Here is a 25,804-nt window from a genome sequence, read left to right on the forward strand (position 1 = left end):
GGGAAACCACAGTGCAGACCAGGCACTGCCTTCTGAAAGGTTTTTTATTGTTACTGACATCCAGTATAGGCAAAAATAAGGATTTCTACATAATATAAGTAAAGAACGGATCAAACCTTCCTCTGTAGACAAATTTCATTGGTTCCACAGCCAGTGCTGTTGCTACAATGTCATCAGCATTATGTCTTCTTCCACTGACAACCATCAAACCATCCATTTTGCCGATAACAAAGACAAGTCCACCTGGTCCTATAAAACCCAGTAGTCCAGTCCTTATAAAAGGATATTCAGTGATAGGGCCACCAGAACTGGTCATAGGGAACACCTGTAAGACAAGGAAACACAGGTCTTTCTTTTCTGCACACAGAGACAATGCTGCAAATTATTTCAGGCATGATCTCTCTGCTGGCTCTCCTGGAATGAAGTAAATAGGTCTCTGGTGATGCTCTTTACTCTCCACTGACCACAAAAGAAGTGTCAGAAGACTCCTACACCAGTGCCTGTAATTTTCAGTACTTTACCTCCAGCAAATTCAATCCCACTCTGTTTACCATACACATTTTTCCATAACCATGACTCTGTAAATCATTTATGACATTAATAAATGTATAAATAATTTTTATACATTAAAAAATGTATAAATAAACAGAAACAGTACTGAATAGAAAACAATTCTGTGCAGTGCAGCTAATGTGAGGTGCTATACATAGGTTGTTGAGAGATTAAATTGTAAACATTTCAATAGAGGTTCTTTTCAGTACTTCATGCTTATTTCCATTTCTATTTTAGGGTACAGTACTTTAATGACTCTTGCAGCTGACCACATTTTTATCTAAGGTCAGTTAAGTCCTCACAATACCAGTGATAATGCCTTGTGTAGCATATCTAAAAGTGAAAATGCAGCCCTGTACAGAGGCTGCCTAAATACTGGAACATCAGAGCATACATGACTTGCCAGGATAGATTTATACCATTTTTTCTATGCTAACCAGCACAGTGTTATCCTTCTGGCATGTGAGCTACTCTGAGCTGCATTCTGACACAAGCACACTTTCCCATCGTTGCTTCTTTAAACTGGAAGTAGGCTAAAGGCAAATTATTTAAGACTATGGCAAGTGGAAGACTGTGGCTTCATAGTGTCCTTCAAGGCTCATCTAAAGACAAAGGTTAAATTCTGCTGCCACATGCCCACAGGTGACTCTTACTGAATGGGTTTAATTCATTTTACCAGACATAATTCATTTCAGGAACACAAAACTCTGTGACTCTCTTTAATACTTGCAACATGAATTATAGAGTAAAACACAAAAGAGGCTACTTGGAGAGGGCTTCTAAGAACATGCTTAACTTTAATAACGATTGGTCCTGTTCATTTAATGGCAATAAATATGCTTACCATTAGGAGTAACTATAAATATGCTGTTAAACTGGAGAACCAGTTCTGAATTATGACTGATTTTACAGTTACAGCAAGTACTAAGGAGTGATTATAAGTACCTTTCCACCTCAATAAGTATCACATCCAGGATTACCATTCACAGTGGGTATTGCCAGTTGTACTTGTAGCACAAGTATCAGATATCAACAAATTTCCTAAGACAATAGGATAGTAGGATTCCTGGTTTCAATAGCAGGATGGAGAATTGTATCCACTGGTCTCCATTAATGACTTTATGTAGAGTGTTTACAATATTCAGGTCTGCATTTTTCAGGAGATATTAGTCATGCTTGGTCTATTAAAAATGGTAATATCAGAGCATTTCTTAAGGGAAATGTAAATGTATTTTTCTTAACTTTTTTCTCAAGTATTAAAAGAGAAAAGGATCAGAACAAAAAAAAATCTTAGCTCATTTTTTTCAGTATTTCTGATTTGTTCAGTCTTTCATATTGGCTTCAGCAGCAGCAAGTGATAACAAGTAAGCAGGCACAACAGAGCTATGAATACTGCTGTCTGCACACAAACTGAAAACTACTGGAAAATTCCACAAAGCAAAAAGGCTTTCACCTAAGGCAAATCAAACAAAAGCAGGTGGAGACTAATAGGGAAAAGGTATCTTTTTTTGCTATTCAGATACCTGTTTAAAACTACATCTGTCAGGATTCTGTATAAATGCAAGGCTTTCATGCTGGCTGTGTTATGGAAGTGTTGGAAACTAATTTTTAAAGACGCCCAAACAGCCTTCCTTCTGTTTGCAACAATTAAATTCTGCACATAGTTAGCTCATATACTTGCACACTAATAGCTTTCGAACTTTGTCTTTCTTCCTGCTTTCCTTCTGTTTCAGCCCCTGCTATCTTCTTTCAAAATTGAAATAAAAGCTTTTCAGAGGCAGACCTAAACCCACATAGAGATCTACTATTGCACTTAATGAAATGGGCTTCAGTGCTAGTTGTCTGACTAGAGCACAGGTCTCAAGCCACAAGCATTGATCACTACTGCTACTCTGGTATTATTAGTATCAATATTTTATGTCAAGTATTATCTCAAAATAGAGAAGGTTAAAAAGGAAGGATTTTATACAGTGTTTTTTTTGTCAGCTTACCTCAAAAGTATTTTTGGTCATGCCAGAGAGTCCATAGTATGATGTTCCCGTTGCAATAGCACATACACAAAGTTCTCCTATCTCATCTGTTTTACAGAGCTGAGGAACTCCATCTGGCTTCACTGAACACATTATAGCTAGAGGGAGATGAAAAGGATTTTAAAAATAATGTAAAACAAACTATAGAATAACATAATGCTGCAGGAAAGACATCATACTGGAGTTGACATAAATACATGTAGACAAAATGTCTAACAGTTTCGCAAACACTAATGTGTAACATTATCAAATGTCATTTATATAATAAATAATATATAATGAGTGCAAATCTTTATGTAAAATCAGGTCTAGAATTATAACAAAGCCTAATATGTCTTGCTATCTAAAATTTCAGTTGATCTAAAATACTGCAGTGAAATGTGACTGTGTTCCCAGTTTTGCATATTGAAGACAGTCAGAGCAAAATGAAATACCCTAATGAAGTTCTTGGTAGCAATTATTCTGCCAGGGAGGCAGGCAACTAGGAAAACCACCTCTCACAGAGTAGCAAGTAACACCATATGAAAAATCAAGGTATTTTAGCAGACTACTTCAGTTGCTTTACTAGGAATTTATGAGAGCTGAGACTCTCTCTCACCAGCCTTACAGAAAGCACAGCAGGAGTTAAACAGAAGGGATTAGAAAGCACTGGTCTGAGGAAGAACTATTTTATGTGTCATCCATGTGAGTAAAAATCAGGAATGCTGCTTTAGCTAGAACCCCTGTAAGTGGAGTCCAGCACATGTAGATTTTGCAGTTGGAAAGAGGATACGATGAACAAGGGAGACCAGAATGAATCAGCATGTGTTTAAGTACAGCTGTGAAGAATCTTGAATGACCCTTCCCTCTGAAGACAAGCAGCAGCACTTACTTTTATTAAAACAGTTAGAATGCAATATGAAGTGCAAGATAGCACATCTATAATAATATCTTATATGATGACTATTAGACAACAACCAATCTTATCTTCCTTTATTTTAAGCTGTTGAACTGAATTTTTATAAGATGCATTTATAAGTTATATTCCTTTGGTGCATAACAGACATTCTCTTATGAAAAACTACAGTATTATCCTTTTTTAGACTCTATAACATCTCATTTAAAATCTATCTCTTATGAAAAATCTTCATCTTTAGAAGAACTGGCTTTAGTTTGAATATAGTCGTGCCTCTTCTTTCTTAAAAACTGTGTGGTAGGACAAGACCTCTGGAAAAACATTCTTCAGGCTTTCAGATAGCAATTTTCTTGATCCGTAGTTCAGGTTATGTAAACTTTCACTACTGAATTTCATCTGGGTCAGGCTTACAGATATCTGTAGCCCCCAGATGAAATATGAAATCCAACTTACTTATTTTTTGTACCAGCATCTTACATTTAACGGATGGATGTTCTGATGTGATGACAGGTTGTTTAAAGCACACTGGTAATGTAAACACAGATACTGAGGCAGAGAGAGAGAAGAAATATTGGGATTTCCAAATCATGAAGTCTTACAAGGTAATGGTTTTTGGACTAAAATGTTTTCATGTACATATATTCTATTCCCAGAGCTTCTTGTCTAATAGCAAAGTATATCCACCAATGACTTCCTATGGGTAATTACTTAAAGTGATGAATCATAGTAAGTTTCAAAGAAAGTTCCTTACCTCCTGGCATCACTAAGCCAACATCCTGGACAGTCAGAACAGAAAGCTTTTCTTCAGAGTCTACTCGAATCACTCCATAAGTGAGACCATGCATGGACAGAACTCCTCTGCCAGGTGGCTGATTGCTGTCATCTGTTGGCCTGCAACCATGGGTTACAGCATCAGTGAACCATCAGGGAGGTATAAACACTCACTTATTCTTAATGAATTACTATTGCAAATACTCCTCTGAGTGTTTAACATTTCACCATCTTTTTTCTCTTACTAGACCTGACAGAATCCTGTTTTACAGTCATTTCTCAGTAGTTATGACTGTCAACTCTCTCATTCTGTAGTCAGCCACATATACAGGGCTTCAGAGATGACAGTAACACCTAACTTCTACCCAAAATAGCTTGTATTTAATTTTCAGACAGATTTATAAAGAATTTTGCCTTGTTTTAAAAATTCTGAAAGGCAGTCAAGATGATGTGGAAGGAAGCTGAACTCTAAATATTTGGAGCCGGTAAGTAAATAACTTGATAAACTATATGTTACCTATTTTGGGGCAACTAGGAAACAAAACTCATCTGTCAGGCTAAAAATCTAACTCTAGCACAGTGGTATCAAAGCCAAGATTAGAATACAAGTATCCTGTTCCTAAATCACAGATGTGACTTCTCACTCTCGATACTTAAGAATTTAAAAGTACTAAAGCAGAAGAAATCAGGTTGCAACAGATTCACTGCCAAGTATTTGTGGAAGCTGCAAGGACTTAACCATCTTTATTTTAATACTTAAAACTGAATTCTTCGTATTCTATCCAATCCCACAAAAATTAAAACAAATTACACCTTCATCAGTCATGGTCAAAATGTTGTGGATGCAGGCTCTTTGTAATGCCTCAGTTTGCTCAGACTCACTGCTGACATGCTGTACAATTCCCCAGCATCAGCACAAGCTGTCTGTCAACTCCTTTCAATATAAACCCGCCTGCTCCATCAGTGGGTACAGTAATACGTGTGTAGAGTGGGGCTCAAGCAAACAAATGTTGACGTATGCAAGTTATTAAGTCAAGGGAATATGTCAGGGCTTTTCATGTCTGGAAAAGTTCTTCTACTGTCCTGCATTCTAAAATGCAAAACTGGAAGCTAACAAGATGCTGCTGTGACTGTGAATAATGCCTCCATGTAGAGCAGCCAGACTCCAGCTGTTTTCAGGATGGACAAAACAGCCAATATTTAACTCAAGATTCTGCATTTTTCCTAGACAGTCCATTGTAACACAACTATTTTTAATAGGCAATGTCCTTTTATATGACATTTCTCCTCCACTGTGCTTGAAATACTCGTTGGGTCTCAGCCAGTCACACTCACATAAGCCGTGCAGTGATTGGCACCATAAATTTCAATTAATAGTTTTTACGAGGCGTATTTTTCAAGTGACATTGTCAACAAAGAAGGATGTGGGCACGCCTGAAAGCGCATTAGAGCATAACAAATGGTGCTAGTAAACAAGCAGCTGTGATAAATAATATTCCCATCTTGTAAAAGGAATTTTCAGCAACACTATTGATCAACTTCCTCTCTCCCTTGCTCCTCAAAACATACATTTTACTGCTCATGAAAAGAAAAGTCTCCTGCAAGCACACACAGCTCCTCACAACTATCTAGGAGTAAAGACCATGTAGACTTTCATCACATACATCTTCTCACATTACTAACCACTGCTAAATAGAAGAGAAACTGGCTGTGCTCAGGAGAGGATTGCTGGGGAGGGAAGCTGGAGGCAGTGGGCCTGGTAGGATCATGTTTGGGGACTTGTCAATACAGCTGCACCTGCTATGGTTTAGGGTGATACAAAAGCTTTGGGTTAAATAAATAAAAAAACCACATTGTGTGGTGGAAGTTGTGCAGAAGGAAAGAGTCAGTGCCAAGGACCTGGGGTCCACAGGACGGCATTCAGAGCTGCAATTTCAGAGTGCTTTTGATATCCTGGTTGTCTGAGTCCTGACATCCTGAATGAGACACCAGGTAATTGTGCTCTAGGCTCCTTTGTGGGCAAGAGCTGACACCACAAGGAACAGAGGACCAAGACAGAGAAGTGAGGTGGGGAGCTAAGCACCTGACAGCACCTATATATCCTCCTAGAAAGTATCCTGTCAGCAGCAATCTTGCAATATATAGTGTCTTATTTTGTCCTGTGCATGATATACACATGGGAACAACTCTAAAACAAGTATCTCTGCCAAGCAGAAGGAAAGAAATTACTTAGAAAGAAGATGAGATATAAAGAACTCCTTTCTAAAGTTTTTATAATTTATTTTAAAGTTCATGTTCTCTTTACACAATCAATACTCCTAATACTGATTTGGAATTCTCCAAGATTACTTGCCAGAAAAAGATAAATGCTTGAAGGCAGGAGCAACTAAACAATGGTATAATTGCACCTACTTCATATACTAAGTAAATCTAGCTTACACCACCAAACCTACTCCTTTAGTTTCCCAAACTATAAAAGAGGGACAATGTGCATCTACTCCAAAGCTGGTATTTTCATACTGAGTAGCATTTTGAAGAGCATGTTGACAAACAGTTACTACTACCATTTACAGACACAATCCATTCTACCATTATTTTTTGCCAGTAAAAGTCCTATTCTTAAACTTTTGCACTTAAGCAAATGGGTTCATGTTAATATGCAATAAAGCAAAGAGGAATATCACAAAGGATTATTTACATGACATTCATTTAAATATCAGGCTTCATGACTCAGCTCTAAGGCTAAAGTACCTATTAGTCTATTGCAGACTGACTCTTTCCACACTGTAAGGTTATTTTAACTGAGAACTAGTTTTGTTACTCTTCCTTGTAGGAAGATCAGTAAAACTACACCACAGATTTTGAAAGAGTCAGAACATTAACAGGGAGCTGTCTGGATCTGTGCTCTACGGGGAGTCATTTTAATGTATAGTTCAGCTGTAACTCTTTGGAACTTTTATGATAATGACTTGACTGTCAGTGGATATGGCTTGAATAAAATGAAAAAATACTAAAGCTCCCAAGTTCAGCTGGTATTATCCTACCATTAAACAGAGTTCAAAAGAAGGAGATACGTGTTCGGTAACATTCACTTAAGTAAGAACTGCTCTGTAATTACACAGCAAGACACTGAAGATAAAAATGCCATTTTTTTTCTTCTGAATTATCCACTATTTTATGTGCTAATAATTTTTTTAATGTAAGTTCTCAGTGCTAGTTAATTTGAAAATTAATCTCCAGTGCTTCAGATGGCTACAAGCACAGCATTTAAGTCCAGAAAGGGCACGCCAGCCTTTGCACATTGAGATGCATTTCGTTCTCCCACTTCGTAACCTACAATCTGGGGCAGATTTTCCAGAGTTAGCACAGGAATTAATCAATTAAACATTAATCCCATTAATCATTGCTTAGCACAAGCAATGTCCACTGCCAAACCACCTCCTCTCCACACTTACAAGCAAAAACACAGATCTGCAGAGCCTATGGCAGGGAAACTCACTGTAAAAGAAAAATAGCATACTCCTTGGTATCTTGCTGAGAACAGCCTGGTGGAGCTGAATCAAGGGCTCTCTCAGATCCTGTATTTCACAGAAAGACAACAAATCTGGACAGGGTATGTCCAAAGGAGAGCTTTCAGATGTGCTAAGCTAATAATGAGGTGGCTGAAAGTAACCACACTCTTGGCCCCATCTCTTTCTTCCTGTGATATTATGTTGGAAACCTAACTGAAAACCCTGTTAAATTTCACTTGGACAGTGTATTTTAAACTTGGTGGTAGGAAGTATTTTACTTAATGCTATTACAGTGCTTTACTCTTTTTCGTGTATGTTTTAACATATGAAACAGTTATAGAAGGCTAAAGAAATCTGAACCTAAAAATAAAGTGCCTGGTGTTCAAGGTATAACTTCTGGAAAACTCTGCCAAAACTGACAACAGCTCTGCCATTTACTGTGTGCTCATGTACTCGTGACAGGTGATTGCTTTATACTGACATTAAGGCTTAATGGTTTTATTGGAATTTATCAATTTTATTTCTATGCACAAATCCCCCAGACTCAAAGTGCATTTCCAAATGATTACTGAGAGTGTATGAATTGCTAAAAAACATCAGACAGCCAAAAACAACCTGCAGGCTTCTCTTTAAACAGACTACTTTAAACCATTATTTTCCTTGATAGCAACAGCACTTACATTCCCACATTTTGATTAATTTTGTGCTTATGGTGTCATTTTTTTCTCTTTGTTTTAAAGCAAGAGCTTTTACATTTCAGTCTGTTTAATTTAATATTAAGTAACATTACACAGATGGGAACTGCATTATAAAGGACTCTTAACTGTTACTCCTCATATTCTTCTTGTATGTCTTCTTTGGACATAAAATGAAAACTAAAATTCCAGAAGTATGCAGATTGATACCTGAATTTATTAATTACTTTTTAAATTACCAATATATTCTACAGTGGGTCTATTTTCACTGGTGTAACACAGTACCTTCGGATAGCCACAGTGAGAGCTTCTGGTGAACTAGCACAGGGACAAATGACCTCCTGTCTTAGACCTTTACTTTGGAAGACATTGAGAAATGCATCACAGGAAGAAATAGACCCTGGGATAAAGAAAAAAAAATCAGGAGAAAAAAAAATCTGATTTATGAAGTGATGCTATTCAAACTTGAAACTTATTATTGAATATGCAGGCTTTTCAGGAGAAAAACATTTAAAAGGACCCATGTTTGGGTTTTTTTCCCAGTAGGGACGAAGTCATACCTGCTACAACCATATTTATGTATATACAGTTGTTTATGCATACAGAGAGTAAAGACTAATTTTTGAGGATAAATTCTTTTCACTATGCTTACATAGAAAAGCCATTACTACTACATTAACAGTTTGAATTTCATTGCAGTTTTCTAAGGCAAATTAAAGTATTAATACAGAAACTCAAAGCAAACTAATGCAAACAAGCAGAACACCTCTATGTTGGTACTTAAATAATAACCACGATTCATCCTATTAATTGTCATGACATGATCCAGGTGTGGACCTCTAGAGTACTATAACTATTCTCCTAAAATTCTCAGTTACTTCTGCATCTGAGTGCCATCATGCAGAAGAAATGTTCTGATTCCCCCTACATCTTAATGGTTTTTACTTCAGTCTTTATATATGACCATTACTTTGTACAAAACTGGATTTATTGCAACTCACGGTATGTGGAATATCAAGTTTGCTTCAAGATTAGCTATAGAAAAATATATTTATAAAATTTAGCCAAAATTAATTAGTTTCCATATGTATATATAACTTGCAGTAGAAAAATCCTATACTTTGTAAATATTCTAGCTAAGGTGACTGAAGACTTTCTCTTCTTTCCTGGCCAACAAAAGCAAAGCTTACATGGGTTTGCACCATCAGCCACTATGAGCATCCGCAGTGAGGACAGGTTGATGTCCCTCTGATCTCGATGTGCCACCAGTGCCCAGTGCATGTCTCTGGATTTTACACAGGCAACTTTAGCTGAAATCAGAATGGGAAGATTACTGATACACCACATAAAAGCTATACAGCTTTATTATCAATTTGAACTTCTGATTTTGACTCTCAAGCATAGTTTTGCATATTCTTGTTCCTTACCTTTGTATTGACAGACTTTCTGTATCCATGACAGTGGATTCACTTTCATTAAGGAGTATGGAATACTTATAACATGCATCATGTTCATGACACTCTGAAATCAAGTAAGAGAAATGGGTTTTATACAATACTTGTGGTAATTATTTATATCATGTTATGAGGAGGGACATCCATACATATCACTCTAAGCTTGTTTTATTGTTAAATGTGGCATTTATCTTCTAGCTAGCAAGATGAAATAGACCTCCCCATTTTCTACTGCTTTAATTAAGGATTAAAGATTTAGACTAATCAGATTCTAACTCTGAAGGGTGATGACAAGAAATGAAACATATTTTCTTTCTATTTATACTCTTATTCACTTTAAATAGAAAAATTATAAATAAGTAAAAAAAAAACATTGGTTGAACAATGTCTGCACGCTTGCTGCGCACCTTAATATTATCCCTAACTGTTAAAACTTCAGGATATATGAAGCCTGCTTACTTAAAAGGACAAGTAAAAGCAACATATTTGTCTAGAGAAACCCATCTCCATAAAGACTAGAAAACTAATGTTAGTGGAGCTCAAACTATTTAAAAGACAGCAGACAGAGAAATCAGTCCCAGATTAAGCAGAGATCAATTTATTTTACAGAAAACAAATGAAGGAGTTTTCAGTCCTTCTCCAGGTGGGCTAATTTCAGTATTTTCAACAAGGTCATAAAAAGTTGCAGGAAGTTTGGAAAATGCAGAAGAAAAGTATGACATATCCATCACTGACCTCCCAGTTTGAGGTAGTCAATTGCTCTGTGATTTCTTAGTGTTACTGTTAAACAGAGCCTGTAAATGAGCTGCTGCTTCATTTTTGAGACCATTTAGGAACATTTTCTGAAGGCAACACTTCTCTGGTCATAGCAGCTCAGGTTAGATACAGTATTTGTTTGGGGAAACTAAGGTTTAAGAACAGATTAGGGTCCCAGTGGATTAGTCATCTAAACACTTGTAGTACTGCAATACAGTCCTTTCACTCTGGCACAAGTATAGCTACATGAAAAGCATTTAAAGGCAAGTCATGAAGAAAATTAAGTTCAAACCAAGATTAATAGGAGAAGAAGTCACAGAAAAGCTCTATTATATGCTTGGGTTTGATTTCAGTGATAAAGATCTTTTTTTAACATAAGATATTTGGGGGTGTTAAGGCTAATAGATAATTTCTGCTTCAGAGGTGTTATTACTGCCCTTTGATATGAGGACCAGTATAACACTGCATGAGAAAAGTTTATCAGATCCCTGGGATCATAGCATTTAGGGCCTGTACATCCTGGGACCCCAAACAGTGACCCTTTAAAATTTGGTATCTGTTCCTAAAATGATCAGTGAATAGTATGTATTTTGTCACTGTCTGAAGCAGCACTTTAAGAAGCAACCCTTAAAAACCTGCCTATTGCCTCCCATGTCATTCAAGGAAGACATTCAAACAGTGAGCAGAAAATTTATGCAATTCCAAGAATCAGAAAAGCTTTAATGTTAGCAAAACCATCCACTTGTCAGAGTTTTAATAGAGAAGTTAGTTAGCAGCTATATAGTTCTGCCATTTGATCATATCCTTACAGGGGCAAGAACTAAATTAATTTGTTTCTGCTCTGAAGTCTGATCTCAAAATCATGCATCACTAAGATCAGAATCACATGGTAAGAATGAGGTAAGAACAAGGAACATGATATATAATTATATAAAAGGCATTTGGAACTGGTCCTCAAGGTCATGGTTTAGTAGTTGACTGTGGTGTTAGTCAAAGGTTGAACTGGATGATCTTAGAGGTCACTTCCAACCTAAACATTCTGTGATTCTGTGATAAAAATACACTGGCACCTTCACTGTGGTCATTATGGATAAGTGCACTAGCAGATCATGTATTTGAGTCAAAGTTTTTGCTTTCAAAGCAGAAAAATCTGTATTAGAAGAAACTGAAGAACATCCCAGTTTGTGACAGTAAGAAGCATATTAGGTTCGTTTATTTTTAAATATTGAAGCAAAATGAAAAAACATACTTACTGTAAGAATCCCATGCCACAAACCAACATCCTTCTTGAAATCTAATACATTCACAATTGTTTCAGCTGTCCAACAAAAACAAAACAGTTTATTTTTTAGAATATGGCATGGAGCCAAGGCAAACCCACTCAAAGGAAGAATTTTTTAATATTACATGGCTGATGACCTCAAAGCTTAACTTTCATAGTAAATTACATTGCAGGATTTGCATTGGTTAGGACATTATTGGCAGCTCCCGCAAAGATATTTTAAACATGAACATATCTTCTAAAAGCAATGGGAAAAAATGTTTTTAAACCTATGATAAATCTAGAAAGATCTGACAAATAACCTGTGTAAAACATAAAAAAGGAGCCTGATGAGAAACAAATTACAATTCACAATTCATTTGAAGGATGAAGCAAGGGAAGTGTACTCCATACCTTCTGTGTATCCACATGCCTGGGTCAGAGCTTGGCAGTGTGTCAGCAGTGCAATCCTTGTCACAGTCACCCCAAGCACACTTCCATCTTTACATGTTTTGTACTAAAAAGAAACAAGGGAGAAAAGTCAATGTGCAATAGTTGTTCTATTTCCATTTTTTAACAGCACGTTTAAAGTGATTCCCATGTAGGTGAATGATGGACACATCTAATGACTATTTTAAGAACGCAGCAGTTTTAAGGAGTTTGGGTGGCATTTTTTTTTTTTTTTGTTAAAAGATAATTCTCTTTTTGACTGAAGATTCTCAGGCTTGACATCAGAAATCCATCTGCTGTTTGAATACAGGTATTATAGAAAAATAATTTTAAAAACTCTGATCACAGTAATGACTAAAGGACTGACTAAACTTAACAGAGAATAACCTAGTTCAGTCTGCTCAGTGTTCATATTAAGATTTTTTAGGCCAACCAATAAGCCAGAGCTTCTCCTTTCTGTGTCTTATAAGGCATGGGATTAAGAGCTGACTGAAAAATCCTTGCTGGGTTCTGTGGCAATGATCTATATGTCTGAAAGACACAATTTCTTTGATTAGAAGAATATGAAGGAGTCATAAGAAAGAAGCATAAAAGGTGGGAGATCACTGCTAATGATTGTGGTAATTTTCACAACTTTATGCAAGAGTCTGAAAATTATCAGTGGCAATTAAACTAAATTAAACATTTATCTTTCTGCATGATGAACATAATCAGCAACAGTGGAAATGCAGGCATCTCTGATTCTGTAACCCTGTGTTTCTACAGCATAAACACGGGAAATACCTACACTCCATTCACTTGAACTTATTCCATCACTTAAACTCAGTACTAAAATACTGAACTTGAGGCAAAGTCTATGCAGTAATAGGGGAAAAGAATGAAAAAAAAAAAGGAAAATTAATTATCAGCACTGCTGATTTTCCTTTCCTGGTGCTAGTCTTCTCTGTGAAGTGTGACACACAAAGCAGTAAGTGACAGGCAAGCATTTGAGCAAGAAATTCCTTCTCTTTCAAAAGGTCTGAAGGTTGGGATATGGGGACTCAAGTTTCACTGTGAAACTTGCCACCTATCCATCTCAAGGCTAGCAGACTGAAACAAAACTGAGGTTGGTAAAGACAAGTTTAATATAATATTGTGTCAACCACATAGATGACATTAAAATATGAATGCTAGAAACCCTCAAAATGCAATTTAACATTTCATTAACTCTTCCGAAATTAATACCCAGTATAATTTATTAGAAAATATTACTTATTAACATGCTAACACAGGATGTTCCTTGCTTCTATGAATAGTGAATGAATAATGATGTTTACCTAATTCAGAAGTGCCACATGCAGAGATTTGAGAAGATGCATCCTCATTAACTCACCTCAATGTAAGCTGTGTCATTGTTTGCATCCTTGATGTGTGGGAACCAGTCACGAGGTGGCTTAGAGAGGTGCTTAGACTCTGTGACAAACCAGAGCAGCTTTGGCCAGCCTGAGGTACCAAGAAAAGTCAGCTTTATTTCTGCTAGATAAGTTTCTGTTGGATAAGACAAGACAAAACCAAACCAAACCAAACCAAACCAAACCAAACCAAACCCTTCTCTGCCAGATAGTGGTTTTTTTTCCCAAATGTCTGTGTCACCGTTGCCTAAATATTGTTTCTTCTAATCCTCAGCACGGAAGATTTTCCAGAACTACTTTCTTAACAGTTACAGTGACCTTCACAGACAATCCCTGAAGAAATGGCTGGGCAGTTTAAGCTGTTATTGACACAGACCCCAACTCTCCTGTCACAAGTTACTGTCCCTATCACTTTGCTCTAGTACCGAATTATGTGAATTCTTTTCACCTGCTACACTACAAAGTTTTTTGGCTTAATTTGCCTGTGGTCAGAGATGATTCTCAGCAGCCCAGCTGAACCAGCAGTGAGCCTGGTCAGCAGCACTTGCACAGTTTGGCAGCCATGAGTTGGGAGCAGTGATCTCCATCAGCCACATCAACACACAGCTAGAACAGCCTCATCCCAGCGCCATGGCTGCTCTTGTGGCAAGTGCTTCATCATGGGCCTGATCCTCACCCAAGAAAACTAAACAAGTGCTATGACTGCTACTGTAGTAAATGATAACCCATGATATCCATGTTAAGCAAAGCTTAGCTGACCTTTGAACTGTGGTATCTCCCCTGTGGGGCTTTTAGGCAGTCCCTTATGGCATGCGTCACTCGTCAAGGCCACAGTAACTCCACAGCTTCCAAGCAAAAAACCTATTTGTTGACTTCCTGCATCCTAGGAGTTGACAAAATAAAAGCAATACAGAGAATTATGGGTTTCAAACATTATTGTCCTCTGTCTTATTATCTTGAGAGAAAAACAGTCTTTCTTCTGTATAGCTGATTAGCAAAACTCAGTTGTACACTGACAAAGAAATTCCACAACCTCTTGTCTGAAACAACAGAGAAGTGAAGGCCCCAGATGGTGCCTACTACCATATCCCTTCAGAAATGATAGGTCGATATGGCAGAAGGTTAAACCACTCAGAGTGACCCTGAAGAAATAGGCTGTAAGGAGTCTCCTTAAATTCAACAAAGGCAAATACAAAGTCCTGCACCCAAGGATGAAGAAGCTCCTGCACCAGCACGGGCTGGGGGATGACTGGCTGGAAAACAGCTTTGTAGTAAAGGATGAGGAAGGAGGTCCTGGTGGATGCCAAGTTCAATGGGAGACAGCAAAGAGGTCTTGCATGGAGAACACAAGTTGTATTCTGGGCTGTGGTTGGCAAAGTACTGTGAACAGATTGAGGAGGTGATCCCTCCCCTCTAGTCAGCACTAAAGAGACCCACTAGAGAGCAAGTGCTGAGTCCCATTCTGGGCTTCTAAGTACAAGGTACTGAAGAAGGTAATGGAGAAAGCCTGGCAAAGAGTCAGTAGTATAATAAGGGACTAGAGCATCTCTCCAATGAGGAAAGATAGAAATCTGAGACTTCTCAGACTCAACAAGAGAAAGCTTAGAGGGAGATGTCAAAGTGAAACAGACACCAGAAGGGAGGGTATAAAGAAGATCCAGCCAAGCTCTTTCTGGCTCTTTCCCAGTGACAGGACAAGAAGCAATGGACACAAACTGATATAGAGGTTCCCTGTGAACATCAGAAAACACTTTTTCACTCTGAAGGTGACTGGCATGGGTTGCCCAGAGTGGTTGTGAAGACTCCATCCCTGGAGATATTCCAAAGCCACCTAGACATAGTCCTGGACAACCTGTTCCAGGTGTCCCTGACTGACCAGGGACCTTCAGAGGTATCTGCCAACCTCAACCTTTCTGTGCTGATTCTAGGAAATAATTTGGGTTATAGATGCTTACATCTGGAGAAAGGTTTCAACCCTCAAGATGTTATGATGGGCATACAGTGGTGACAGTATCACGATTTATACTGATATAATCTGATTTGTCAATAACCATTTCATTGAGTAGTTACAGACACATTTCAGGAGCACTATGGATAGTCAAGTACCCATTAGAGAAAGCACACTACATTTAACTTTGTCAAGGGGTTACAAGCAGTGAGGCTAAGAAGTCATTTAATGTTTTTTCAAGTCCAAGCTATAGCTGTTCCTTAAGAGATGCTATGATTCTACAGTATTATGTTTGCTTTCTGTCATGATTCTTTCATTAACTTTACATCAATTCACTAGGCTCTTCATCAGAGAAAAGCCCTAGATGTAAATGCACATGGAAGTATTAACCCTCTTTTCAGAGAATGATTCTACAGAAAATAGCCTATGGAGTCTTAAAAGAACAAATTAAAATATGTTTCAAACCAAAAAACTCACTTCATCATGGAACAAACCATATAGAGCAGTTGCCTTAATCTATTGATTTATTAGAAGTAAAACTGTATGATGGAAAGAATGTCCCAAAGCCCATCTGACTAATTTTTAATACATTTTTTATGTAGTCAAATAAAGCCATCTACAATGGGGAAGCAATGAGATCAGAGGAAAACAAGAGCTTGCTTATTTTCCATACCACTTGAAAATACGGATATGGCAGAAATTAACAGAACTTTGAGAGCTGAGCAAATAATATAGGACAATAAATTTATATGTTAAAACTATATTATGTAGTTCCTTCCATCCAGAATGACTGTATTTGCTTTTGTTTGCTATACCCACAAAACTTACAAAAGCAGGAATAAATGACAAGGTACTTTTTCAGGAAGGCTTTTAAAATTAAGCTTGTGTATCATCTTTTCCAATAAAAAAACAACCAGATGAGAGCAGCCTTTGAACAACAGAGAATAATACTGGTGTATCCATGAATAACATTTTGGGAAATATGCTGCTGACCCCACCATACCTTCACTGGGTGATTTCCATCACAAAATGGGCTCTGTCCTCACTAACTTATGCTAGCTGGTCCATATCTATGTTGTCAAACCCCCGGGAAAAGTGCTTAGGCAGATGAGATCCTGGTTTCACATTAGGATGAGACATGGTGTCTTCACTTCTGTATTCTGCTCAGTGGAAGGAAATGTGGGCTCCTGAACATTGCAGGAGACAGGGCTCTCACTGGAGGTCCCTCAGAAGTACCAGCAGAAAGAGGAGAGCTGGAGTGCTTTATGAAGAACATCACTCTTCGGGCAAGACAAATCCTGTGAGATCTGATATTCTATCATATATAAAGGGAGGTCACCAGTTTCCTAAAACATCAGACCCATTCAACCATTACCCAAAATTTCCCACTAAATTAAATCTAAAAAATGTTTATCAGTTCATGTATATGTATGAATTTCTAACTACCAATTAAAAAAATTTTTGTATATAAATTTCCTAACTGAATGCAGCAACTGCATCAGTCTTAATTTTAAATTTAAAAAACCCACGTTGCTGTAGCTTTATGCCCTATAAAGGGCTGCTAGCAGTGTGCTTCACTGCTGTATCAAGAAAATGCTGAATCTCAAGCATTCAAATTCCATTTAATGCAGGACTTTATAAGCATAAACTAACCTAATAAACTTCAGTAAGAAAATTAACATAGGTTAACCGGCAGAGAGTGTGGACCTTAGACCACCAGCATACCATGGCCCTGGGGGATGTGCCATACAAGAAATGACCTGTCAGGCACTTGTGATTGCAAAATAAAAGGAAAACGAAACATGAATTAACAGTTCGAGTTTTGTACATAGGTAAGAATTACTATACTTACACTTAGTGTAATATCAACCAGTTTACAGCATGTTCACATAAATATTATTCATTCATTTGGTAGTAGTTCACACACAAGCAGAGAGAATAACACATGGATTACTTAATACAGTCTATTCACATGTCACAGTTTCTAAGAGGATGCTTTACATCAGGACAGCCTCATCTCAAATAGCATTAAAATCTTCACCCCATTCTTTTCTGTACAGAAAATTCTTTCACTTGATAGGACAATATGGATAACCAATTATGTGGCACAACAATGCCACAGAAGATTGGAAGAACTTCCACATGCATGGATACTATCCTGTGTGTCTTACAGACTTTCTAATACTATGCCATAACCTTGCTGTCCACACTTAATCCTGCCTTGCAAGTAAAAATTAAATCAAGATGTCAAAGAATAGGTACTGTGATAAACATTTTCCTCAACAGCCACTAGAGCTCCAGTTGAGGATCTTACAGTTAGAACACAATGAAGCTTTCTGGCAGTCTGTGTCCATCATTCCCACTTTCAGTCTCAGCCTCACACCTCCTAAGTAGTTATCACCACCTGCCTGCTTCTGATGGCTTCATCCTGACTTAGAGGCAAAAAGTACTGCAGAGAACAGAGACATAAAGACAGGGTTGATATCCCTTGCCCCATGCAGGTCATCCTGTGATACGTACTGTCTCACAGAAACAATTGTTTCTAACTATTCAAGTGGTGTTGAGCCACTGGACTGACAGCCAGAAGGTGGAAGATCTGAAGCCATCTCAAGCTGTAAGACTTATGCACAGACACATCACAACCTTGCCTACACCCATGCACGTAGACACGATGGTCTTTTCTGTTCCTCTCAGCATGAGAGGCCCAGAGCACTCAGGACTGTGTGTAAAAGTTTAAAGATTGAAAAAAGAGGTTTGAGTTGAAAATGCACTCATTTGTGTGAAGCAGTCAAAGCTTCCATGTGGGCCAGGAAAAAGACTACTGACTTTAAAGGCATTGATTATTTCAGATTTCAGAGTCAAGCTACTGGCACCTTTTTTTGAGTGATATAAAATGAATGTCTGCAATGCTGAAAACTGCTTTGTAAGTAAAAAAAAAAAAAGAAATCAAATCAACTGCTGCTGAAAAAAAAAAATAAATCCTCCTCCTCCATTAAATAAAATCACTCTCCTGCCCATAAAGGGAATAGATTTTCAGGACACACTGTTTATCCAGCAGTGTTATTTGTTATTTTGGTAATTCACAGTAATCTGCTACTTTGGTAAGCCCCTCCTTTTCCATAAACAGTTTATTTTGCACGGATAGAAAAATCCTCAGGGATCCAGGGGAGCCCAGGTGAAACAACTCAACCAACCCAGTCCCAACCTCAGACAGGGAGACACTTGCCAGTGATGCTCATTGATAAACCCTCCATAATTCACAGTTTGCAATAATATGTCATGTAGGTGGAAGGCAAAAGATAGAGCTGAGGTATTGTAGCATGCGGTTTGGGACCAGTTGCTGACTTTGGAAATATCATTTTACATTTCTTGAAGGCACAGCACTTGCTGAGGTACAAAAAATTTGGTCTGCATAGCTTTAGACTTATGTCTGCACACACCTAGAGAGATAAATCTTTCAGATGAAGCGAGAAGGAAATCCTCTCTGCTGTAGGTAGACATTCAAGGTTCTCTAAAGGCTTTTATTAAAGGTTCCCTATAGGTTTTCACCAGTACCTGGAGGCAAATTGTCTTCTTTCTGCTGCAGAGAGTAATAATTCATTGTCAAGATAAAAAAAGCCCACGTGTGCTTGCATTTCAGCATGCTGTTAATGTCATTTCTATAATGCTTTGTGAGAGTATCTGTGTGAAGGAAAACAATTATGATCCATTCTCTGTGAGGGAGAGTGCATGTCCTTATCTAATAAGGAAGGAAGAAAGAGACAGCCTGTGCAAAGGTTGGCCTGATAAAGGTTAATCCTGTCCTCTTGCAAATCCCAGACTGCTTTCAAAAGGAGAATTATGTGGCAAAGCATCGTGGATGGAACTAATCTTGTTTTCTTTCACAGTGTTCATTTTGCGTTCCTTTTGCCCTTACCCAAACAAAAATTTGCACAATTAGGACAATTATCAGATGTAAAGGCCAAGCATCACCCAGTCTGAACACTCTATTTTTAAAACACAAATATTGAAGACCTTAATACAGTTTACAAGTAAAACAGATGTAATCTTTATAACCAACTTTAAGATGAAGAAATCATCTGTCTCCTCAGACAGAGTTTTGTTGTCTAGCTGTAATTTGCATGTGAAATCTGCATCTATGAACAGATTTAATGTCCAAGAATCTTAAATGAAAGCAAGACAACAGTTATTTTTGGCACGGAACAGTGCACAAAATGTGGTGTGCTCTCTAGGAAACTACAGTTTGAAAACATAAAATGTAGACTTTAAAAGATCTGAGAGTTACTGTGGCCAACTGAGTAAAGACCTCAATGCCCAGCTGCCAAAGTGTATGACAAGGAAAGGATGGGCACAGGGCTTACAGGGATCCAGCCATGTGCACCAGGGGCTTATGAGGGACTGAGGGACTCTTGGGTTCTTTGTAGGGATTGGGAGACTAGGACAGTAAAGAGAAAATATACAATATTTTATATTATTTAAATGCAGTGGAGAAAAAGATGCATTGTCAAAAGATGTTCAGAAGTATGTAGAACTTGAGTGTTTCTGGCACACTACAGCCCAAGGATGACTAAAGCTGAGAGGAAACAAAGCTCATTTTTATCACAGGCTCTAAAACACTACAAAAGACATCAAGGTATATTTCCAGGACAATTTCACTGTCTTTAAAGAAATATATCTCTCTAGCTACTGTTAAAGTTTTAATAACCTAACTCCTCAAGGTTTAATAAAAAGAGCTCCTGAAAAAAAAGATTCTACCCTGTATGAAACATCCTTTTAAAAAACCCAAGTTTCCAGGAGTGAGCATCTGCAGATTTACTTGACAATACACAGGCACATTCTTCCAGTCCCAGTGTCACAGATAGTGTCTGGAATAGTACACAAATGCTTGCTGGGAGCACACACAACATTAAAACTAATAGGCTAGAAAACAGTGTTTTAACTGAGAAATAGACTATTACATGCTTTCATGTCATACCCTGCTGCAAATTCTCATTGCCTATGATAAGGAAGCTATAAAGATCTATGTGGGATTGCTTTGTTCATATGTTCACAGCATGTGATTGAGCATAACTATGAATGTGCTTGGGGGACAAAAATGTTATTTTGAGATTAAAACTGATCAGTTCCCCTGATTGTATCAGAGCAGAATAATAATAATTTTCATGGTACTCATCAAATGGAAAAAAACATATGGAATCTAAAGAATAAAAAATCAAAACCACACTTTAAAATCTTTTCATAAGGGAAATAATAAATTGCTATTTGAACTAGAACTTGACATGTTACAAATCCTGTATCATCTACTTTGATGGCACATTCTATGATATTTAGTTTGAAATTCACATCATACCACATACACAAAGAAAATTTGTAATATTCCATCTTCAGATAAGTTTAACAGAAGTGGCACCTCTGATGGAAGAGATGTCATACAGAACATACTATTTGCTAATGACTGTGAAACATAAAACATTTGGAAAGAGGGATACTGTTCTGGATTAAATATAATCCAAGGGATGAGGATTATTTATAAAACTTCCAGGGTATGTTCATGATATAGGCATTTTGGTAGTATTAATTCAGGGAAAAAAGAAGAAATCAAACATGCTGTTTGTTCTATTGCTACAATGACTGCGGAACCCCTGACTGATGCTTCTAGAATAACAAGTAAATTTTGATGTACTTAGGAAAAAGCTTGGGATTTAAGTTTTTAATTTTACATCTTATTTCCCACGTCTTAAGAGCCAAAATCATGCTGATGTGAATGTCACTTTCCAAGTTTTTGTTTAACACCAGGAAGCATTCTGAGAAAAAAACCCCTAAACTGAAGAATGCTGTGTGGTTGCTGGTACTCAGGCAATCTAACCCAAGTGCCATGTTAGACAGTTCTCCTGAAGTCCTTAAGGCCAAGTAAAACTAATTCTAGGTATTCTCTGAACACAGAGGTGAGATACAGAAGGGAAGAGGAAGAAGAGGAACTCTGCCAAAATCTTAAAATCATTATGGTCACACTATGAAGAAAAGTTAATGACTACAAAATCTATGGGCAAAAGCTGCTAAAGCAAAAGCCTTTACTCCCATATGGATGTGGATGTCTGCAGAATGAGCCAAAAGGCTGCAAATATTACTGCTCTGTTTTAAACTGCCAGGCACAAAAAAAATTGCACAGAACTGTGAAATTCTCTTCTTTCTGAAAATGCAGAGCCCTATTAAAGCTACTAAGGCCAACTTTTAATAATAAAAACATGCTCATAATATAACTCCCTGAAATAGCTCATCCTGTATCAGCTTTTTACACTGTAAACCTGTTTTAGCCTCTGATTGTTGCTATATCTGTTAGTCCACATCTCTGTCTTCCAAAAAGCAAACCAATAACATGTCCACTGCTGGAATGTACTGAAGCATGTCAAAAAGAAAGTAAATAATGGGAAAGCACAAAAGAACAGTCTAGGCCATTGTATGATGACAGGAATGACATCTTCCCACGGATGCCAGAACCTCCAAGCAGAGGTATTCCTTCTGGGACTACTCAGAACATGACTTTCATCTCATTGTTTCCACTCCAGTTCACATTTCATATAAACAAAGGCAAAAATATTTGAAATACTATATGCTGTGAGATTGCATAGTTTCACTTATATCCTGTTGCTTTTTTAAATGTACCATTAACATCTCTGTAATTGTTTCATTAATTCGATATTTAAACATTATGAATGATCTTGGCAAGAGTTAAAACAGTCTAAGTCTGTAGATGTAAGTGTGTAACATGTGTAAGTGTATATTTATGTATCCATATATACACACATAAATAAACACCACCAAACACCCAAGAGGTTCAGCCAAATTAGCTTGAGTTATTAATTTGACATAGTATTTACTTGGACAAGTTGGAAGTTTACTTGGATTTACTTGAAGGCAGTTGCTTCAAACTATCTTTTCCAGGGCAAATAATTAAACCAAATCATTATTAGTCCTAGTTAATAAAGAAAGAATTAAAATGGGGGATATATGGGAGATCCTTATGATTGGCATTGCAGTCAGACATGGTGAAATTCAGAGGATGTGACAAAAAGAACCTATAATGAATAAATACATTTTGTTGTATTTACAGCTTTCAAGGCATAAATTCTCAGGAAAAAAAATGCAAGTTTAGCATCATCAGTGTAGGTTTCATAGCTGTGGCTCACCTGCCCCTGTGGCCCCTCTCTCATCATTGCCTCTGGGCATTCCTTCTGGCTGGAACTGCTGTGTCTATCTGCTAGCACTGCCCTAGGATACATGGTTGAATCTGAACCAGCACTGGATGTGAAAGGCTTTGGGTCAGCAATGGTCAGTTTCCTCTACGAATGTAGGTTCTGCAGCAAGAATCCCCAAACTTAATTTGTTCGAGTGCCAGCCTTGGTGACAGAAGCTTCAGGATACATATGCACATATAGACACAGAAGAAGGCATTTCCCTAATTGCTTTGAAGTATCTGAAACATCACTAGTGGTTTTATAACATAGCCTGGGTTGCAGGGAGAGGTGGATAATCAGCAGTTGTTGGCCATTATTCTTCATCAGTGGCCAACACCAGAATGTTTTGAGAGGCTACAAAGATAGTTCATCTAGGCAAAGCTTCTTCTTGGGAAAATTTTCTCTCCTTTCCCACACAGAGTTGCCTTTGCTGAAATTGTAAGCACATCTTCAGATTCTCCATTACAGAAAAGACAGAACTATATATAACTCATCACACAGCACTATCTTTGTATCCTCAGATTCAGAGCTAGTTAACCACAAAAATGCACTCAAATGTACTCAAAAAGCAATGTCCAGTTGTGATTTGTTCTGACACAAGTTTTAAAATACAGTACAAGTTTTAAAATACAGGAAGAAACTCAGCTCCTTACCTTCCTTGTAAGCGGCACTTCAATAGGAACGGGGACAACTTCTGCAAGCAGGCAGCCATAAAATGCTACCATGAAAGCAGCAGGATCATTGTTAGGAAATACAAGTGTTACCTGAAACAAAGAGACGTATGTCAAGAATGTTTTATCCCAGTTCTCAGATAGTGGTAATTGGAGTTTCCATGCTTCCTTGTGGAGAGAGATAATTACCAAAACATTTCTGTGATAACTATTCAAATACCTAATGAAAGATGAATGAGGAATCAGAAGGAATTTATTTTGATAGGTATTACTTTTGTGAACATTTTCACTTACAGTGTAGTTAAATATTTTCATGATGTATTGTTTCCTACATTGACAATACCTTTCCTATGGTTCTCAGTTTACTGATAGCTATAGAGATGTTAATTAGCCATTTCAGTGGAATCAAAACATAATATTTGGCTTGAATTTACCAAAACCAAAGCAAATCTGTAACCATTTCAGACTACCCAGACTTACTATGCCATCAAGTCAATCATCAACGCATTATGTTTTGTCTCCCTGTTTTCTGTCATACAGCTATTTCATCTCAGGACTGGAATGTTGTCCAAGTGCAGAAATTTCTGCACACATAGGGAACAGTAATAGCTGGCACCTAGAGGAGCAAGCATCACTTCTAGAGCTGGACATACAGCATGCCAACCCAGGCCTGGATTTGTTAACCTTCACAGCCTTAAGAGTTAGGGATCTATTTAGATAAAAGAATGCCAAGAAAACAGAATATATAATAGCAAATCCCATGTATAGTCACTGGGCACTTTTCCTCCCCCAGTGTACTTCAGTTTGCAGCTAACTTCAGTTTACTTCTGTGGGCACGGCAGACAATGTTTTAGATCCTCCAGGGGCAAAGAGGAAGGAGAGGTGAGGGTGCAGACTCACTGAGAATCCAGCAACCTGGAGAGTCCATGACTCTACTTGCAAGGGCAGGGAATCCCACTGCTCTCACCTACTGAGGAATGATCTCAGTGGCTAGATCCTGCCTACATTTTGGTTTGGTTCAGCCAGATGCATGTTCTCAGCTCATGTCTTAAACAGATGTAACACAGCTGGTAACTATCTTGTATTGTCAGCTGAAGTGGCATCTAAAAGGCATGGTGGGTAACTTCCTGTTCAATTCCCTTGGACTTGCACATAAGATCAAAGTGAATTCTTACACCATCTTAAAATGTGCTGAAATTACTTAGTAATTCTTGAGTTTTGACTTCTTTGACATCCATCAGGGTTTTTTATTTCAATCTCTTGAAGTGAAATCATAAAGATTTTATATATGCTCCAAGATTCAGTTACTGGAGATTCCAGTGTTTCCAGTGATTTCATATGGCTTCAAAGACAGTTGTCTCCCATAGACAAACTTCCAAACTGCAAGAAATCTAACCAACCTTATCCAAGTGAGTCCTAAATATCTCTGGTTTTAAGATGAAGCCTCTAACTTCAGAACTGTTTACAGAACACTTCAGAGAAAACACATTGCTGTTTTACCTGTACACTTCCACGTAGAGCAATCCAACTGCTAGAGATGGCTGAGCTTACTGTATGTATTCTTCAGAAATCATGCCATAAATATCCCCAGGGAAAATGGAAAGGAAGGGATTTTGCTATATGCAGTGAGGGGATGACAGAGTTTGCTAGGTGCCCAGCAAATATCTGAAAGACGTTGAAAGATCCCCAAAGATACTTTGAGGGTTGTTGGGCTTCGTGTTGGTCTTGGTTTACACACATACAGGGAAGGTTTGTCTGGGAATCTTTACAAAGGAGCTGATAGAGGTGAAAAAACCTCACTGTAGTACAGCAGGAATGAGGCATTAACTTCCACTGCAAAAGCCATTAATCACTAGCAGGCCTGTACCAACTAAATAATGTGAAAGCAAAAAAGGGTAACGCTGAATGAAACCAAAACATAGAGTGTGTATTACCAGATGAGAATCTGGTTATCTAGTAGATCTTTCAGAGGCCAAGCTTAATTTCCAGACAGCTGTCTGGGATGACACAAGGTTAAACTTCTGAAGTAACTAGAGAAGGCAAATGCAGTTTGTCATTTGCTATAATAATACCAGAAACAAGTAATCAAATGCAGGCATATTCACCTATTTTCTGGCTCAGAAAAAGAACCTAAGGAGTGATGGCAGCCATGAAAAGTAGATTATATTGATGGAAAGCACTTT

General features: G+C 37.7%; 1 protein-coding gene across 4 annotated transcripts in view; it reads right to left on the reverse strand.

Moving 5' to 3' along the window:
• Positions 1–25,804, reverse strand: part of DIP2C (disco interacting protein 2 homolog C) — a 301,441-nt gene that overhangs the window by 60,008 nt on the left and 215,629 nt on the right. For all 4 annotated transcript variants that reach the window (XM_030444421.1, XM_030444420.1, XM_030444419.1 and 1 more), the window contains 11 exons: positions 23,604–23,714; positions 14,527–14,650; positions 13,749–13,858; positions 12,341–12,443; positions 11,919–11,983; positions 9,883–9,976; positions 9,646–9,765; positions 8,741–8,855; positions 4,229–4,368; positions 2,544–2,680; positions 117–325 (listed from right to left, as the gene is read on the reverse strand). In XM_030444421.1, coding sequence (XP_030300281.1) covers positions 117–325; positions 2,544–2,680; positions 4,229–4,368; positions 8,741–8,855; positions 9,646–9,765; positions 9,883–9,976; positions 11,919–11,983; positions 12,341–12,443; positions 13,749–13,858; positions 14,527–14,650; positions 23,604–23,714 — 1,328 coding nt within the window. The remainder of the gene's footprint in view (positions 1–116; positions 326–2,543; positions 2,681–4,228; positions 4,369–8,740; positions 8,856–9,645; positions 9,766–9,882; positions 9,977–11,918; positions 11,984–12,340; positions 12,444–13,748; positions 13,859–14,526; positions 14,651–23,603; positions 23,715–25,804) is intronic.

The sequence above is a fragment of the Calypte anna genome, chromosome 2 (genome assembly GCF_003957555.1).
Source record: "Calypte anna isolate BGI_N300 chromosome 2, bCalAnn1_v1.p, whole genome shotgun sequence".
In the NCBI taxonomy this organism is placed as follows: Eukaryota; Metazoa; Chordata; class Aves; order Apodiformes; family Trochilidae; genus Calypte; species Calypte anna.